Source organism: Priapulus caudatus, unplaced genomic scaffold (genome assembly GCF_000485595.1).
Source record: "Priapulus caudatus unplaced genomic scaffold, Priapulus_caudatus-5.0.1 Scaffold192, whole genome shotgun sequence".
Taxonomy (NCBI): domain Eukaryota; kingdom Metazoa; phylum Priapulida; class Priapulimorpha; order Priapulimorphida; family Priapulidae; genus Priapulus; species Priapulus caudatus.
Window position 1 is genome coordinate 80,899 of NW_014577253.1, and position 18,821 is coordinate 99,719.

The window sequence follows — 18,821 nt, forward strand, 5'->3', positions numbered from 1 at the left end:
ATAGATAGATCTATTTTTGGGTATTTTTCTTTCAACCAAGTGGTCACCAAGTGAGTGCTTTATTTCCCGGGCAACGCCGGGTGTCCTGCTAGTATATATATATATATATTCACCGTTCATCCTCACTGCACAAGAAGGTACATGCAAGTCTCACCGCATATAATAGCGCCACTTCTTTTTATTTCTAATAAAAAGCCATATTTTCTAAATTTCATATCGTCTTTAATATGAAACTTTCTCCTGGATAAACGCTCTAAAACAGATCTTGTGCAAATGGTACTTATACTATATTAACTGTTATGCAAACATTGCGCTGAAATGTTGCATTTTCATTTTCTTAGCTGGCTAGAATATAATCTTGTCATTTCAAGCAACCGAGAAATAGACAGCTAAGTGCATGCTAAGGTGCGGCCGGATGGGCAAGAAACGCCAAGCATATACATGTAATCTTACATCCATCCTTTCATCGGTTATCTCTCAGTGGGTTAATTAATTCCTAACTACTAATAACTGCATTAGCGATCGCTACAATAAGTTATATAACCGTCGACGAACTGTAGCTAAGGATAAATACCCGTCCACACATTAGCTCGCCAGACGGAGACATATGGTCCAACACGTTGGAAAATCTATTTTATTACTTTACAAAACAAACAATAACGTGCAAGTTTTTTTCGAAATCGTCAATTAAAAACATAGTTGGAGCAGAATATTCTAATTTCATAAGTCCTGCTTGACACGTACGGATTTCTAAGCGTAACTGTGCAGAGACAATTTAACATCGTAAAGGGAAGATTCAGAGAGTAATATATATATGATATTGTGGCGTTAGCTATTATAATGGCTTCAGTTCATCGAATGCTGCCGTCGTCCGAATTTCCCTGAATGTTCGCTTTTATATTTTTTCAGGCGCATTCAGCGATGAGCCCCGTTTAGTGATAGGCTTAACGTTACACGTCAAATGAATATTCTAACCATTCAGCATTGCATTTGAGGGCGGGGTGGCAATGAGTGGCGGTCGAAATTCTAAATGAAATAAAGTCGTTCCATCATTCTCCAGATCCTTTCCTGTGCTCACTGCTGCATCGCTACTTACTCAACTCATATCGCGGCCCATTTTACCAACACTGCCACACATTTTACGAACACAGCCGCCCATGACACCAACATCGCTACCTATTCTACTCATGCCACCCATTCTTATTGACATCACTACTTCATCCGGTGGTACTCATGCCACTCACATCGCTATCCATTATGCTTTCATCGTACTAATTTCACTGACACTGCTACCCATTCTGCCCTCATCGATGTCTGTTCTTCCAAAAGTACCTACTGTCCGTTCCCTACCGACACAGCTTCCCATTCTGTACGCACTGCACGCCACAACATTGCACGCCACAATGAGTCACACGAGGACCGCTAAATGTCTGCTAAACGCCGGCATAAATCAATTCCGAACAACCGCTGGATATCCACCAGCGGCAAGAATAATTTCATAACACAGCCGCCCAATCGAGTTTAAACTGCCTACTACGAGGTGGTCTAATCGAGGCCGTTCTCCGATACAGAAAGCGGGTAACCTCGTTACAGTTTTGTTCCTGCTCAATTGGTAATGACATCCATTCAGAGATTTCCTGCGAAACGTGAAACCGTTAAACTGGACTAACTGCATCGCTTTACAGCATGCGGCATACCCTTTCTCCTAGAGCAACGCACATCGTATTCTTACGTATGAAATGAAAGTGTCAATGACACTGTAGCTCACCACAAAAAAGGACACAAACGAGTGAGTGAGAAAAAGTCAGTTTTAATTGAGCAACCATCGACGTACATTATAGAAACGAAGAGTATATATGGGAGAACTCCCATTATATACTCTTGATAATTATGTGTAATTTTTTATGTGAAAATAAATGTTTGAGATGTGAAAGTCTGATATGAGGGCGAGTGGTGGCGTTACACCTAAACGATCGCCATTTAACGTTTTTATAATATTCAGATTTAGGCACTGCCTAAAAGCGGAGCTCCCGATGTGTAACGTGTAAGATTGAAAGGATACGCTTATTCCACGTAGCTGCTATAATACCACGTGACAATAGTGTTTCCCTGCCCATAACACAACTTTTGTCAAAGGTTAATTGGTTGCATGGAAGTGTTTACTTCGTATAAGTTTTTCTAGGCAGTAGCACACGGTTGCCATCTGTTACCTGTATATCGCAATAATAATTTATAAACCAAAATGAATCACAATTTGTGGCGGTAGATGGCGCTATACCCGCTTTGATGTTTCTTAGCGATGGCGTTCGAAATAAATAGGTTATGCTGCGTTCCGACATGTTTTGTAAAACTTTACTCTAATATAGACGTTTTATCGGCAGGGTGGAGAGGAAATACCTATTTTGCACTAAAGATATTGTCAATGAAATCTTGTAAAACGAACCAGACGAGTGTGACACCACAGACAGTTATCTGCGTGCTATATTATAATATGCTATATAATTGCCAAAACCTACCTAATTTACATAATTTTTTTAAATATCAAAACCCCTAGCTCTTATTCATTCACATACCAAAAATGAACAAAATCCGTTGAACCTGAACTGACTAATGGCAATTCCCATTTTTGCCAAAAAATTGCCGTGGCTCGAAAGTACGTCGACTGGCATGCTCCAAAATAGGACGTTCAATATGGGAGCATAGCAGTAACAACTATACCCAATTTCAAACATGTGGGTCAAACGGTTCCTCAGTTATCGTTGACCGTAGCCAAATATTGACGGACGGACGGACGGACGGACGTACGACGGACGACGACCCATGGCAATAGCTCAGCTTGACGATGTCAAGGTGAGCTAAAAACAGAGATGGCCTCCTGCGCCTCGAACTAATCAAGAGCTAATAACACTTACTACTAATATTTGGATAATACTTGAATAATATACGAAGTAATTATCACTAGCGACGGAAAGTATACACGCCGATGACCTACTCTACCATTATTTCAGTAACGCGCTTTTTATAGATCTATCTCAAACTCTAGATAACCTGTCCTCCTTCCCCGACTGACCATCATGCATGCAGCAACACCACAAAACGTTCAGTTTAGAATTTGTTTTATATGACCTGTCCCCATGTTTCGGTGAAAAGTAACGCATCAACGCGTACTCGAACATTTAGAGGTTGGGGTTAGGGTTAGGTTTCCAGGTTAAGCTAAGCCGGTGGCATGGGTGGAACACATGTCGGATGCATTCGCGGATGCTTCACAATTCTACGATTCCACGCCGGCGGGAAAATTGATTAAGCCGCGCGGTCACTCGCGCGGGCTCGACGCGAGCAGCGGCGGCTTCGCGTATAGCGAGATATTCATGATACTCAGTCTCTCTGATCGGATCATTGCGATTGCACAGCGAGTTCAATGAGCCTTGTGATGAAACAACACTACGTATTCGAAATCATCACGTCAGCGAACGAGAGCGATGCTATGCAGTATGCACGCACGATGCATGCACGCCCACAGCTAGGCTCATAGGGTCTATGTCCCCCAGGGTGCTGCCGGAACGTACCCTGGGTACGGTCCAGTATACCGGAACGTACCCTGGTAACTATCTGATATAGTTAGGGTTAGGGTTAGGGTTAGGGAGTAGGCGTAGGCGACTCCCTAGACTCGTTAGTGGAGTAGGTGAGGTACGGTCCGGCATATTAGATAGTACCAGGGTACGTTCCGGCATGCAGTACCCCGGAGGACATAGACCCTCTCAGCCACAGCTAGTGCTCATCACAGATGACATATGTGTGATGAGGTAGAGGTGTGGAGGAGATGGAGGACGAAACATAAACATGAAGAAAGGAAATGGAAAGAATACGAGAGATGAGTGGAGAGAGTAGGTAGCCACACACGCGCACTCACGCACTGAGGTAGCGATCGGAGGTATTTTGAACAAGCAAGCCTAAACATATCGCCGTAGTGCTCTACAATGAGGTCAATATCCTTCCTGTTTCCAGTGTCACTATCAAGACAGACCTGTAAAGTTTAAGATCATGGTGGATGATAAAATACACTGGTCAAGATGATCGATCGGAATTTTGGTTGTCTATCTATAATATATAGACCCAACCATGAGAATTTTGATTGTGTTAATTGACTGAAAAGACATTTTAACGGCAGCCTGACATAAGCACAGCAATCTTACGGGATGCGATTATGTGTTTCGCATATATCCTATTATTCATACATAATCTCTTCCGTGTATTACGAATGGGCGTTACTTTGATTCCTTGAGCTACTGTCCTGAGCTACCGACTGCACCAGACTGCAGGTCACTTAATTAACCCTTAATTTACCCTTAAATTACCCTTCCCTCACTATATAGCACATGCACGCTTAACAAATTTCCCTTACATGATTATAGCAAACTGAAAATCAGTCCTTACATAACCTAATGACATGCGTTTCACGCGTCTTTCATACTAGAGCAGAGCCACGCACCGATGTCGATAAGCCAGGAGTGTATAATATAGTGTAGTCTATATTATACACTCCTGGACACGCCTTCCACTCTAGTCCTTCAACTTGACCAATTATTTACTCACCATTATTACGGTAGAATAGCTACGACGCCACGGTCGCGCATTACTCAGCATGATGACATTCGTGTGAGTCACACGCGAAATAAGCTCTCGTTCATAGCTCGCCCTGTCACCGGCTCAGGGTCAGGCGCCAGTATATCTATATCCCCCTCACGTTGATACACTTTTGCTGCCAACGTATTATTACAATTTACAGAGAGATTGGATGGCGGGGAACCTAAACGCTTCGCTTCCCGCGCTGCTGCTGACCATGCTGGATCTCTCTCTCTCTCACCCTGCTCGCCCCTATCCCTCCCTCTCTCCCCCTCTCTCCTGCAGATAGGTGTGTGTGTATGTGTATGTGTATGTGTGTGTGTGTGTGTGTGTGTGTGTGTGTGTGTGTGTGTGTGTGTGTGTGTGTGTGTGTGTGTGTGTGTGTGTTGCCGTGCGTGGCGTGCGTGCGTGCGTGCGTGCGTGTGTAGTGTGTGTAAAGTGTGTGCGCGCACGTGTATGTGTGTTGTGGGTGTGTGCGCGCACGTGTATGTGTTGTTGTGGGTGTGTGTGGTGTGGTGTGTGTGTGTGTGTGTGTGTGTGTGTGTGTGTGTGTGTGTGTGTGTGTGTGTGTGTGTGTGTGTGACCTTGTGTGCGTGCGTGCGTGCGTGCGTGTGCGTGTGTGTATGCATGTGCGTGTGTTTATTTGTTTGTTTGTTTGTTTGTGAGTGCTCAGATTCAAATCAGCAGAGCTACGCTTTCAATATGGCCCAACATCTTTCAGTCTATATATATTATATATCTTTATTCATCGCTGAACTGATCAAATGCACATCTAGCACTGTAAATTTTAGAAAAGCCACAGCTGTCAGCATCAGCATCATTAGCAGCAATGGCAGCAGCGGCAGCAGCAGCAGCAGCAGCAGCAGCAGCGGTGACACCGGCAACAGCAGCAGTGGTAGCACTAAAGACAGCGGCAGCAAATGCGTATAGTAGCAGTAGCAAATATTTTACTGTTATAAAAGGGATTTTTTGTATCCTCGCTCTCACTACTTACATCACGAAATTCTGGCAAAACTTGCTTTTATCGAAACAAAATAATTTGTGTGTAAAAGAGGCGGCGACACAATCTCAGTTTCAATCAGTCTATATGAGATTGATACTGTCTGCTTATACGTTCAAACGTGGAACAGAAGAGCCATAGCACGAAGTTGGCTAACCAAATTTACATGGTTAAACGCAACACAACATGTATAACGTGAAATACTTTCACGTTTCCCGTTAGTGCTCTTTTTATTTACTTGCATGCTTACTGGATAATTTTGTCTACTTTTAGAACCACGTTTGGAATGCTGGATACTGCCAATATGAATTGTTTAAGCGTGTTCTTAGTTCTTACCAATAAAAATATTTCTGCAAGGCGCATGAACATTGCACAGACTAAGCCTATTTTAATTTCGAAATTTGTTTTTAAATTAAAACAAACAAATGATAACCTCCTACCTGTCTCAGCAACTAAGCAGAAAACAGTTCATTTGCATATATGGCCAAATCTGCATTGTAGCGCGGAGAAACTTTACAAATTAATACTCGTACAAAAAGCAAGAAAAGAGCGATTCATGACAGTCATTATCACACTATCATATATGCACGAAAATGTATTATTATTGGCACTGGGCACAAAGCTTTGCTACTGCCATGGGACAGCATCCCAAAACAACTCTGTTGATATTGACTATCGATCATGTGCGCAGTTGGACACCAGCAGCCACAATTAAACATATGAATATACAATAAACTGATCATTGCAATCCCCCAACACACAACAGCACACTCACCTATTGTAAGCGCCTTCAACCTGATCATACCGAATGTCACAATGCATACTATTTTACAAAAAAATCTTCACCATACTTTTGCTAATAACATCTATAATCTAGAAAGGGCAGTTGTCGCCAACTACATGTATCCCCCGTGATCCAGTATGAATGAAATATATCTGTAAGAACGTAGAAGGTAAGTAAAGTTAAATAAGTCACAAATAGACAAAGGTTTGTTACACAACTCATCTGCCTGAGATGTGCAAGTATGTTAGAATTGGTTGCCTTAGGGGTTTTGGTACGTGACACACCTTCTCCCCAAGATGTGTAAGTATACCAAGTTTGATCGCGCTAGGTCAATTAGGCGACGAGTTATAGAGCGGAAGGGAAATATGATCAAGGTTAAAGTCAAATAAAGGTCGAAGTGACCTGGTTTTGGTACGCTGCGCACCTTCTCCCCAAGATGTGTAATTATACCAAGTTTGGTAGCGCTAGGTCAATGGGGTTAGCCGCTAGCTTTGTCAGCAGGTGGCGCAGTAGGAGCAAAGGTGTTACAACGATTGCGCAAGGAACCGGTCACTTGGAAAGATACAGAAATCACGCATAGCCGATCCTATCGTCATAGCGATATAACCAAGTTAAAATGCCTTCATACTGTTGTGTTCCTGGTTGTAAGTCGGCTAAAGCTGGTCATAAGTTTCCAGCGAACCCGAATCTGAACTACAAATGGAGGGTTGCTGTGAGGAGTTGAGGAAACCAGGAAAAAATTGTGGAAACCGATGATGCATTCTAAAATCTGCAGCGATCACTTCAGAGAGGACGACTATACTAGCACACTTTTAAATTTAAGTAAGTGTAATTTCGAAAATAGCTTATAAACATTAGTTATTACACAATATTAGCTCATTTTGAGGTTTGCAGTAGTTTTCTTGCGTAATCCATGCAGTCCAACAGGGGCTACAGTAGGCATATATTAGAGCAATATTGAGGGATATGCCTATATATTTCAACTCAAGAAAATTTAACATGGTGGTCTTATCTTACTGGTCATACCTTTCCCATTTTTTTAATAATATATTTTCATTAACGTTTTCTTAAATGTCATATTTTTAGACGAAAGAAAGAGACTCAAGGTTGACGCTATTCCTTCTATTTTCCCCTTCAACGATCGTGCCAAAATCAATGTGCCAGCGGCTGCTGAAGAAGTAGAGCTTGATTAGAGCACCAAAGGTCTCAGGACTCGCAGACGACTGATTCAGCATCTCAGTGCTCACTTCTAAGTGTCTCAAATGCTCGAGAAAGCATTCAACTTTATGAAAATGACAATTCGGCTGTACAATATAATATTTCACTGGTTTTGATAGCTACATACATTTTAAATTATTCATCAGTGTACTTGGACCTGCCATTCACCATTTGAGCTTCAAATGTCATCTGATTTCTCGAGAAGACCAGTGCTTCATGACACTTATGAAGCTCAGGCAGTGTTTTGATGATGCGTACCTTTCCAGGGTTCTCCCCAGGATGAAATTGAAACAGGGGGAGGGGAGGAGGAAGGGGGGATGGAAGGGGGAGGGGAAACTAGGGGGGTCCGGGGGCCGTGTTTTTTTACTGTACCACTAATTAATGCGTAAAATCGCCACCGCACCATAGACGGTATTTGGGGTTCTTGTATATATATAAGAACCTTGTAATTGAATGGTCTCTTGTCTGTTCACAAGAATGCCCCCTGTTGGCGGTTACGGTTACACGTACTTTCAAACCCCCCATCGTACCCCGCTTGCCACCGCCAACAGGGGGCATTCTTGTGAACAGACAAGAGACCATTCCTCACACTGCATAACAACAGTTAGGAAGGCGAGGAAAGCTAAGCCACAAGCCTAGTCAAAAGCTATGAACCATGTGAAACTAAGTAAAGTTTGAGTGAGAGGTGGATGTCCAACGCTAATTTAGATGTAATTTTTATCGAGTTGCACGTAATATATCATCGGTAAAATTAGGCAAGCAAATGTTGAATTTCACGTATTTTGGAGTGTCATACTCCTCCTATATTATCTTACTCCTGATGTCATGTGTACTGGCTGATAATGAGTGGTGCAGAATTTAGTTGTCTGGTTGTTGGGTATAAGTTGCAAAGTGTTTGAATGATGTGCTATGCGTAAAACGGTCAAGAGCTATACTGTTAAAAAATCCCAACTACTCATAGAGCATTCTAAACCCAAAATACTCCCCCGCAGACATATAAAACACTAAATAATAGCATACTATTAACAGATCTAGCATAAAATACTATGACTGTTGCAGGAAATTTCAGGGAATCTTTTGAGATTGACCACAGAATATAATAACTAACAATATATATGTACGTATACCGACTTACCTGTCCCATACACTTCAACACCTGAATGAAAAACTCCCAGGCCAAAGTTGGAAGTGTATTCATTTATCCAGTACTGTAAACAGTAAAAGAGAGACCCATTAAATTTTTAATACTGCATAACAACCCATTAATTTAATCGTATACACACTGTGAACTGAGCATGTGAACAATTAGTGCACTGAAACAGGAAAGAAACTCTTCATAATAAATTCACATTGTGTCAAAAAATCATTAGGAGCAATGAATAGATGACAAAAAATCAAAAGTCGAAGTCTACTATCTGATATATCATTGTTATATATATCCTAATTAAAGGGCTTTGGCATATTTTATTGAAGAAATTGCAGTGGTCACACAAGACAGGCTACCCCCTGCTTAGGTATTATCAATTTTGTTCTCGATGTTTTCTTTAGCCCCCAGGGCTATTCTTTGAAAATAGAGTTAATTCATTGGTCATAGGTTTGTAACTCAAGCATCAGACTAGATACTAGTCAGTGTGGAAACGGCTTTGTTCAGGCTAAACATATTTTCCTTGCAGCCCAGAAAAAAATCTATTCCTGAACAGTATACGTTGATAGATATATAGTTGGAACTTCCTTGCAATTATGTCAATGATTTCTAATGTGTCTGCATTCACTTGCTGCGAAATATAACATGTTCTATATGGCATTACATTTCATGGGAAGAATTGAGACATTTAGTACACAGTTAGATAAAGCATGACACTGACAGGCACATTCAAAACTTTTCAGCAGCACTTAAGTAATTGCAAAACTGTAAAATTATTGATAAATCTTAGAGTTGGCACACTTCCAAGCAGAAAGACCCTTCTGGTCTGGAGGTCTTGCCTAGATCGCAGATGAAAGTTTTTGTTTTCTATTCATATACAGTTACTCTATGTTAGAATAGGTGTTTTCTTTTTGCCCAGAGTAAGAACGTAGGGATTACAAACTTAAACTTCAATGCCCACCAAAATAACTAAAGAATACCAAGTCTGCTGAAAGTGCCCCAGAAATAACCTGGCTTTCATTGCTAGCATTAATTATACTGACATAAATTTAACAGAGGCACGTACGGAAAAAATGCAGATGCCTTGAATTAAATATGCTCCCAGTACTATATAACTGGTTTCACCTAATAGTTTAAAGCCGCACTATGCGCATCCAAACGCTAATTTCTCCAGTACTAGACTAGCAAATACTTCGTGTCATGCATAATCACACTACCTTATGACAAAATAAACTCTAGTTCCTCCCATTTCACTCCGCGTTGTCTTATAAAAGGCATTTGAAAATACCTCCAATGTTGTTCAAATTCTCCGATGTTGTTGACACTTTCGCGTTGCTCTGCCAAGCAACTGTAGAGCGGTGCTGCGGTACAGCGGTACGGGTGTAGCAAAGATAAAAACATGTGACGTCACCTAACCGATTATTGGCGAAATTGATTGGCAAACAATTTAGCGTTGGCGCCAGATTACCAGATTTCGCACCTCTTTCTTGTGGGTTTTAAGCAAACGCGCACTGAAATGGGAGGAACTAGAGTTTATTTTGCCATAAGGTAGTGTGATTATGCATGACACGAAATATTTGCTAGTCTAGTACTGGAGAAATTAGCGTTTGGATGCGCATAGTGCGGCAGTTACTCGAATATATATGCTAACATTTAGCAGCCAGGTTCACAGATAATTTCATAAATACCAGGAGACATTTCATTATAAAGCAATTCACAGCATGAGACGCCAGCATTAATTAGTTTCCTTTTGGGTACAGTCAGGCCATTCTCTGCATCTAAACTTACCATGTCATATATATTGACAAAGACAGGAGTTCGTGCCATTATGATGCGTATGGATCAGACCAACTTGATTTCCAAGTTCGCTTTTATAGTAAGACACCTGGAAATGTACATGAAGATCATTCTGTCACTCATCCTAATACATATTTGAGCAAATGTTTTTCATACACATCTATATATATATATGCTATCCAAAACATCGATCATAATGTAGTAACATGCATTCAAACCACACCAGTATTGGCCTTATACTTACCACCACATTTACCAGATATACTAAGAGGTAGTATGCAATGTTCTTTAAACTTATCACAATTTTGCCCAGTAAAACACTTTGAGCCACAATTAAAAAATATTTGTTTGCCCTTCACGCGACCCAGGCTGAAAAGTTTGGGTAGGTAGGTAGGCTTCTTTCTTTTTTTTACAAATTCAGCATAGTGTCTACATGCTCAGGTGTGCTTGTGTGAAGATACCTTTTATGTTGAATGTTTGTTTTGCTTGGTACATATAATCAGGAGTAGATAATAGGGAATTCCCTATTATCCTATTCCCTATTATAGGATAATTCCCTATTATCTACTCCTGATATAATGTATTGCCTGCAGATTTATATAATGTACAGTGATACAATTTGCAAACAAAAAAAATGGGAAAGATAAATAAAACATGTTGAGTCGGCCCTTTTTTGGCGGGTCGGTCGGGTGAGGTCAAACAAACCATATTTTTATTATGGCCCTGGCATTAAATTATGGTATTCTATAATGTAGTGCTGTTTGAAGGGAAAAATAAAAATGGGAGTGTGGGGGGAATGACTGAGGAAGAAGGGAAGCAAATTACAGAATTTGTTATTGGACTATTATTATTGGACTAAGCTTGCAGTTAATACTATACAAGTTTACACACTTTACAAATGAAAACCATAATATAACTCGTTGGAAGACAAAGATGCTTGAAATGTGTCATTATGTATAAGCACTCGTGTACATCTTAGCTACTCGTTAATTGCACAATTTAGCTGTAATTGTGGTAGAATGTGATTATGCTAAACTCAGTGATTCTGTGTAAACTTTTCCTAGAAATAAGCATGAGAATCCAAAAGTAGTTGCCACCCTTTTGCATCCAGTTGGTTATAGCTAGCTCTAGTATATACTATAGCCCTTCGCTCTGCCGCAGGCGGCGGAGCGAAGGGCTATATAGTACTAGAGCTAGTTGTAACAAGCCAAATATATATATTCATTTGGGATATCCTAAGTTATGCATGTTCTGTTGAAGCTTATAAACATATTTTATAAATTCTTAGTTTTTATATAACCAATTTAGAGATTGTAATGCATAGCTACTTGTTACAACCAAGATAACACAGGAATAGATATATATATATATATATACTTTATCTTAAAAAACACTACTACTATTAGTAGTACTAATAGTAATAATAGTAGCAGGAGTAAGATTATATAGGTAATATAGGTAATATTATCTTACTCCTGATAGTAGTACTACTACTAGTAATAGTACTATCAGTCTATGAGTATGAGTATGAGTATGAATAATTACGTCACTTAGCCATGCAGGAATCTCAGTCAGGGCTGTGTCTAGTCTTTAAAGTAATGTACTAATAGTACACTCTGCAGACACGGCGGCAGTACACGGTACTATGTAGATACATTATCTATATCATACAATGATACATTATATTCTTATTCTGACTAACTGAGTAACTCATTCTCAGAATGATTCTGTCACACTCACAGGCACTTGAAGCGTTTCAATAAAATATAATGCTAAATAAATACGAAATCTATTTACTACCAAAGTCTTAATGTTTCTATACTCTCTTTCACCTATTAGTATTAGTATTATTGCCGACAATTTCCTGTAAATGCCGTCCATATGCTCATCTACAACAAACACTGGCTGCCGCCAAGCGCCATTATATATATAGTGTCATATACTATACTATATATACTATATACTATATTATATATTAGTGATGTCACGATCATCGATTATACTCGATCATCGGTTCAACAGTGGCTCGAGCCAAGCGCTTGGTTATCAAAAATCCATAATCAATTTCATCAAAAAAAAAAAAATCGAAATAAAATGTTAAAACTTGAACTAAGAAAACTGGAAAGTGATGAGAATCAGAGATAGTCATCGCTACCTATACAAGTTATCCTTATTAACATACGCTCATGTATTATACACACCGTAGTAAACAGTGCCAACTAACAGTAAACAGGCTAAACAAGCACATACATGCAGCACCACGTACTGCACAGACGACGTTACGCACAACGCAGGCATTCACCACCCCGAGTAGCCGATTGTAACGATCATCAGTTACTTGGGTCCAACCGATGATGCGATTACGAAAATTACAACGCGATTAACAACACTATTAATAGTATTATATATACTATAGTAGGGCCTATATACTATAGTATAGTACACTCACACTGTTTAGCTTCTAGTACTAATAGCCCGCGTTCCGATAATCTGCGGCAGGTAGATCAAATAAGTGTTTAAAAAGCCGCAATTAACTTTGCGTTTGGCGAATGCCTTTTTCTGGGACAGGTGTAACAGGCGTAGTTGGTATTTACTAGGATACAAATAATGTATACCAAACCCAAGAGGATAGGGTACAAGTGTCCCTATGCTTTTCTGCGAGGAAATTGCCCGAGGAATGCACTCGGGCGCAGGTTTGCTGGTGCGTTGTTCAAGATAGCTAGAACTTTCCAAACAGTGGGTTTATCTCAAGGACACGAAACCTTTCTCCGCTATCTGAACAGTTACTATTGTATCGCAAATACTCTGTATTAAACTAATATAACCCTGTTACAAAAATTCGAAGTGACGAGCCGGCGAATAAAATACTACTTTTTTGACGCCCATTTTCTGTTGACGGCTCGTGACGTACTTCGGTTTGAAAGAGTGGATTTCCACGCGACCAATCGGAGGGCGCGTGCGTTTGCGCCGATCGCTATGCGCATCTGGGATAATGGCGTACGTCACAGAGTCAACAGAAATGGGCGCTCAGTATATTCGGCCGCTCGTCAGCTTCGAATTTTGTACAGTTATATTTGAGTTAATACAGAGTATTGCGATATCATAGTAAGTTGCCCCGATAGGCGGAGAAAGGTTCGTGTTGAGAATAAACCCAGTTTGGAAGTTCTAGTATCTGAAAACGCACCAGCAAACCGGCCCGAGTGATTCACTCGGGCATTCCTCCGCAGAAAAGGATAGGGACACTTTGTAACCCTATCCTCTTGGGTTTGGGTTACATTATTGTATCTAGTATTTACAGCCGACAATGTACTATAGCCCTGCGGCAGTTTATCGAACGCGGGCTATAGTACTAGAGCTAACTCACACTGGCGCTTTGCGGAAGCCCGTGTTTGTTGTAGACGAGCATTTGGACAGCATTTACAGGAAATTGTCGGCAATAATAGGTGAAAGAGAGTATAGAAACATTAAGACTTTGGTAGTAAATAGATTTCGTATTTATTTAGCATTATATTGTATTGAAACGCTTCAAAGTTCAAGTGCCTGGCTGTGGCTGTGCTCACTGCTGTGGTCAGTGTGGACTGTGCCACTCACTGTCACTGTCAGTGTCAGTCATTCACTTCAGCAGTCGCATTTTTGAATTACAATATAAATATTGTTGAAGTCAACTTACACATATGGGCTTGTTATTTACAATAAATATAATCCGTTTTGATACACAAGCAATAAATTGTGATGTTATTTACACTTATAAAGAGAGTTTATTTCCTTCTTGAAATGGAATAATCTTGAATCAGGCGCAGTGCCAGTTGTTTATAGGCCTACAGTATGACTCATTCTTCCGCAACGTCATGTCCGGCCCGTTTTTGAACTGTAGTATAAGTATAATATAAAATTCATACAACGGTGAAATATTTTTATTTTAAATAAGCAACACCGGTAGAAAATAAAAAAACATCATAAATAAAACTCGTTTATTTTTAACAATAATAACACAAAGACACTAGGTCACAGCCTGGTAGGTATAAGAAACTCAATATGGCTTCCCATCGTATCTCAGTAAAACTTTGCCAGTTATCAAGGACTTGTTCTTCTAAGTTGCTACAATCAAAATGTATACCTAGTCAAAAACGTTTTGCAAGAGTAAGTCTTGTTAACATGTGCCAAATTAAAAAGATGCTAAAATAGGAATCAGTGATGGTATTATTAATAATAATATTAATTACTAATTAGAAAAATAGTAATACTAATACTAATAATATTACACAACACATGTGACATTGTCATTTGATTTATATCTGCGTTTTACTCGGAGTCGGTGCTAATGAACTTGTTTCAATGTTTGATCTGCCCGTTCGCATCGCGGAGACAGATGCCCAATCCTAATTTAGGCTGAGAGGGTCTATGTCACCCAGGCCCAGGGACAGGGTACTGCCGGAACGTACCCTAGATACCACAGGCACTTGAAGCGTTTCAATAAAATATAATGCTATCTAAATACGAAATCTACGAATGTTTCTATACTCTCTTTCACCTATTATTGCTGACAGTTTCCTGTAAATTTCGTCCAAATCCTACGTCCAACCATACGCTGCCGGGGCCATTGCTTTCGCGGCGCGACTGTTGCACGCTTACACTAATATATATAGCAGGTAGGAAAGCCGGATCGCAAAATTCGTTCGACGCTCACTGGATTTCACACTTTCACAGCACCAATACACATCCAACAGCTTCCGTCTTTGTTTCTCTTTCAACAACAGTGTTCGCTTGTTATAAAAACAATGTCTCTGTTCGTAACCGAGCTGTGTCACGCGAAATCACACAAAGACTGACGAAATTCTCGCGTTAGCAAACCTTTCACAGTAATGTAAATGTCTGTCAGAATCAGGAAACACCTACCGGCACTCTTCGTGACCTCATTCTTGCGCCGCAACGCTGCAACGTTTTTCCAACGTTCCAATGGCGAGGCTCGTACGGGAGTTGGAAAGCAGTGCGCCGCCTATAGTTCATAGACTGGCACTCGTTCCCACCTTTCGGCTTAGCTTAGTCACTCGGTAGGTAATCGAGGTGGGAGCGATTCCCAGGCTATATAGCCCTGTATTCTGACAGAAATTTACATTACTGTGGAAGGTTTGCGAACGCGAGAATTTCGTCAGTCTTTGTGTGATTTCGCGTGACACAGCTCGGTTACGAACAGAGACATTATGTTTTTAGCTCATCTGACGAAGTCAGATACAGCTTATAGAATCGCACGATCGTCCGTCCGTGCGTCAACAGTTGGGCACAAATCTTAACCGCTCGACGTACGGTCACGATATTCGGGACGTCGGTGGGGGATCGTCAAAACGAGTTGGGATGTCGAAGCTGGGGGTCAAAGGTCAAGAGGTGTAAAAGAAGGGGGAACATTCCCTTCTTAACTTAAGGTATAGGGAGGAAATGCAGAATTGCGGCACAAATCTAAACGGCTCGACCTAGGCTCGTGATAGTCGGTGTATAGCATCATGGTAGGAAAAGCCATCACTGTGCCGAAATTGGAGGTCACAGACTCACAGGTCAATGGGGCACAGGGCAGATTTTAGACATTTTCTGAGGACATGGTCTGACGGAGCGATTGAAAAACTTTTTTGTTTCAGCGGTGACCTAGCATTTTTATGTCTTTATTTAAAGGACCATGAAATGTACCTTCTGCTGACATGCGAAGAGTAAGTGTTGGATAACCTTTTGACCCTCAAGAGGAGGGTTAAACATGGATTTGTTTACTGTCTGTTAGAAAGAATTTGACTGCCGGGTTTGTTAGTAGAATCTATACATGCCTGGATGTATGAGGCTGCAATGTCACAGTGAAATTTCAAAAGCTAAATTTGGTTGAAGAAGGTTTATGCTCCTTAAATCGTATAATTTCTATGGCATTCTGTACTGTCAGTATGTTACATGTAACGTATGCCACTGCCAGTGCATGTGGTGGTGGTACTGTGTAGTTTTTGCCTGCGTTAATTAGTTACAGGTGGCAGCTCTCTATTGCAGCCTGTAGGCTTGCGTAGGTAAATGGATGAGTGCTTCCCTATTCTGTCTTGCAAATAGTTGTTGCTACTACGTACGATGGGAGCTTCCATCTTTAATCTGAAGACACTTAAACGTACGCGCCATATCGTGGCAACTTTCATAACGATCCCAACGAACATTCCTTTGAGAAGGTTCCTGATACCATCCCTGTGCATTCCCAATGTTTCGGCGTGTATGTGAACACATTTGGGACTAACAGGGTTTACTAGAATCCCACCACTCCACCACAGAGTCACCGCAGTAGACATTAGATGAGCGCTGTCGCTCCGCGGCACTTGTTATAACAAGTGAACACTGTTGTTGAAAGAGAAACAAAGATGGAAGCTGTTGGATGTGTATTGGTGCTGTGAAAGTGTGAAATCCAGCGAGCGTCGAGCGAATTTTGCGATCCGGTTTTCCTACCTGCTATATATATATTAGTGTAAGCGTGCAAAAGTCGCGCCGCGAAAGCAATGGCACCGGCAGCGTATGGTTGGACGTAGGATTTGGACGGAATTTACAGAAAACTGTTGGCAATAATAGGTAAAAGAGAGTATAGAAACATTAAGAATTTGGTAGTAAATAGATTTCGTATTTAGTTAGCATTATATTTTATTGAAACGCTTCAAGTGCCTGTGCTGGGTACGGTCCGGTATACCGGAACGTACCCTGGTACTATCTAATACTAGTAATAACTAATATGCCGGACCGTACCCAGCACTACTGAGCCTACTCGCCTACTCCACTAATGAGTCTAGGGAGTCGCCTACGCCTACTCGCTAACTCTAACCCTAACCATCTCAGATAGTTGCCAGGGTACGTTCCGGCAGTACCCTGGGGGACATAGACCCTATGAGCCTAATTTAGCACCCCGGATTAGTTTAACACATATGCGAACTATATATACTGGGGTCCCTAAGTAAGCAGTTTCAATAAAAATGATAGTAAATAAACTAACGCAGTGGCTCGTGCTCCGGTAACCGGAGCGAGAGTTCTTTGGCTCCTGCTCCGGCAATCCCAGAATGCATTGCAAAGTCATCAAGTGAGCCTGTCCAGCGGAACACAGAAAATGTCGGCGTATTTTGGTTAGATGGAATATCAAAATGCAACATTTGTTCAATATTATCATAAAGATTCACGGATCATTAATGCTGATAAGAAAAGAGTACCGAAACGAGTGGAAAAATGCTAACGAAAATTTGAAGTATTACACTGAACTACGCCTGTGTTTTTGCTGGTTACCGGAGCAGGAGCCACTGCAATAAACTAAATGCCAAAGTTTTGATGGCATACTGTTCAAATGCCACATACAAAATTACAAGCTCACTGTGACATTCCACTTGCACTTTCACATAATATTATAGAGTGGGAGTGCATGCCATAACAAACATACCGAGGTTACTTTCCCCTGAAATACACAATGTATCTACTCAACTCAAGTTAAACTGTGCAAGCATTCTGTGCATCAAAATATTTCGACCTGATGCATTCAAAACAAAAGCTTCCTTGTTCAAACCTTGCATTTCAATGTTTGCATCAGCAAAAGCATCTCACGCTTTTTGTGCAGAGTAATTATTATTATTGATACAGCAATTCTATATCGAGAAAGTTTGTTCGTCATTAGGACATGTTATATAGTAGTAATTAGTACGTAATTAAGCTGAAATTCTTATAATTTTACTCATATCAATTAACCAAAGTAAGTGTGAGTAAGAGATTATTATTTTCTCATTGCTGGTTTATAATAAAAAAAACTATATACTCTAGACTAGGCACTGTTGTTGTGCAACCTGTGCATGCACAAGTACATTTTGAATGAATGGCTGTAGCGGTTTGTGTAAATTTTTAAAACTACATTCATTACTTCACAACAAGGTTTGTTTGTGCTAAACAGCATTTTTTGAACATTTTATGTGGTAATCAAAAACTGGTAGTGTATCAATAAATATTTATGACAGCTTTTTTGTTGGGGGAATACAGTTTTAAAGCTATACCATTGCACAAATATACAGCCAAGGGCTTCCATCTTTGTATCTGTGCCTTGCCCAAGATTCACCTGGGTTAGGGTGAAATTAACACATCAGCTTTTCACGACGCCCACCGATCTCTCCCTAACCATACGTGTAGAGTGTAAATTGCTTCTGTGTTTTTAGCTCATCTGACATAGTCAGATGCAGCTTGTAGAATCGCATGATCGTCCGTCCGTGCGTCCGTCC

The 18,821-nt window shown here is 40.6% G+C and overlaps 2 protein-coding genes across 3 annotated transcripts in view; one reads left to right on the top strand and one right to left on the bottom strand.

The window, feature by feature from the left end:
* Positions 1–14,385, bottom strand: part of LOC106807046 (desumoylating isopeptidase 2-like) — a gene marked incomplete in the record, with an annotated part of 46,140 nt that extends 31,755 nt beyond the window's left edge. The window contains 3 exon segments of the mRNA XM_014809268.1: positions 8,761–8,833; positions 10,558–10,654; positions 14,237–14,385. Of these exon segments, the coding sequence (XP_014664754.1) occupies positions 8,761–8,833; positions 10,558–10,596 (112 nt within the window).
* Positions 14,386–14,593: 208 nt separating this feature from the next.
* LOC106807045 (2-oxoisovalerate dehydrogenase subunit alpha, mitochondrial-like) overlaps positions 14,594–18,821 on the top strand; it is a 16,890-nt gene continuing 12,662 nt past the window's right edge. Inside the window, exon 1 of one of the 2 annotated variants that reach the window (XM_014809266.1) lies at positions 14,594–14,706. In XM_014809266.1, coding sequence (XP_014664752.1) covers positions 14,602–14,706 — 105 coding nt within the window. In that variant the 5' untranslated portion in view covers positions 14,594–14,601. Of the gene's footprint in view, positions 14,764–18,821 lie in introns of both variants that reach the window. The other variant, XM_014809267.1, reaches the window with a different exon arrangement.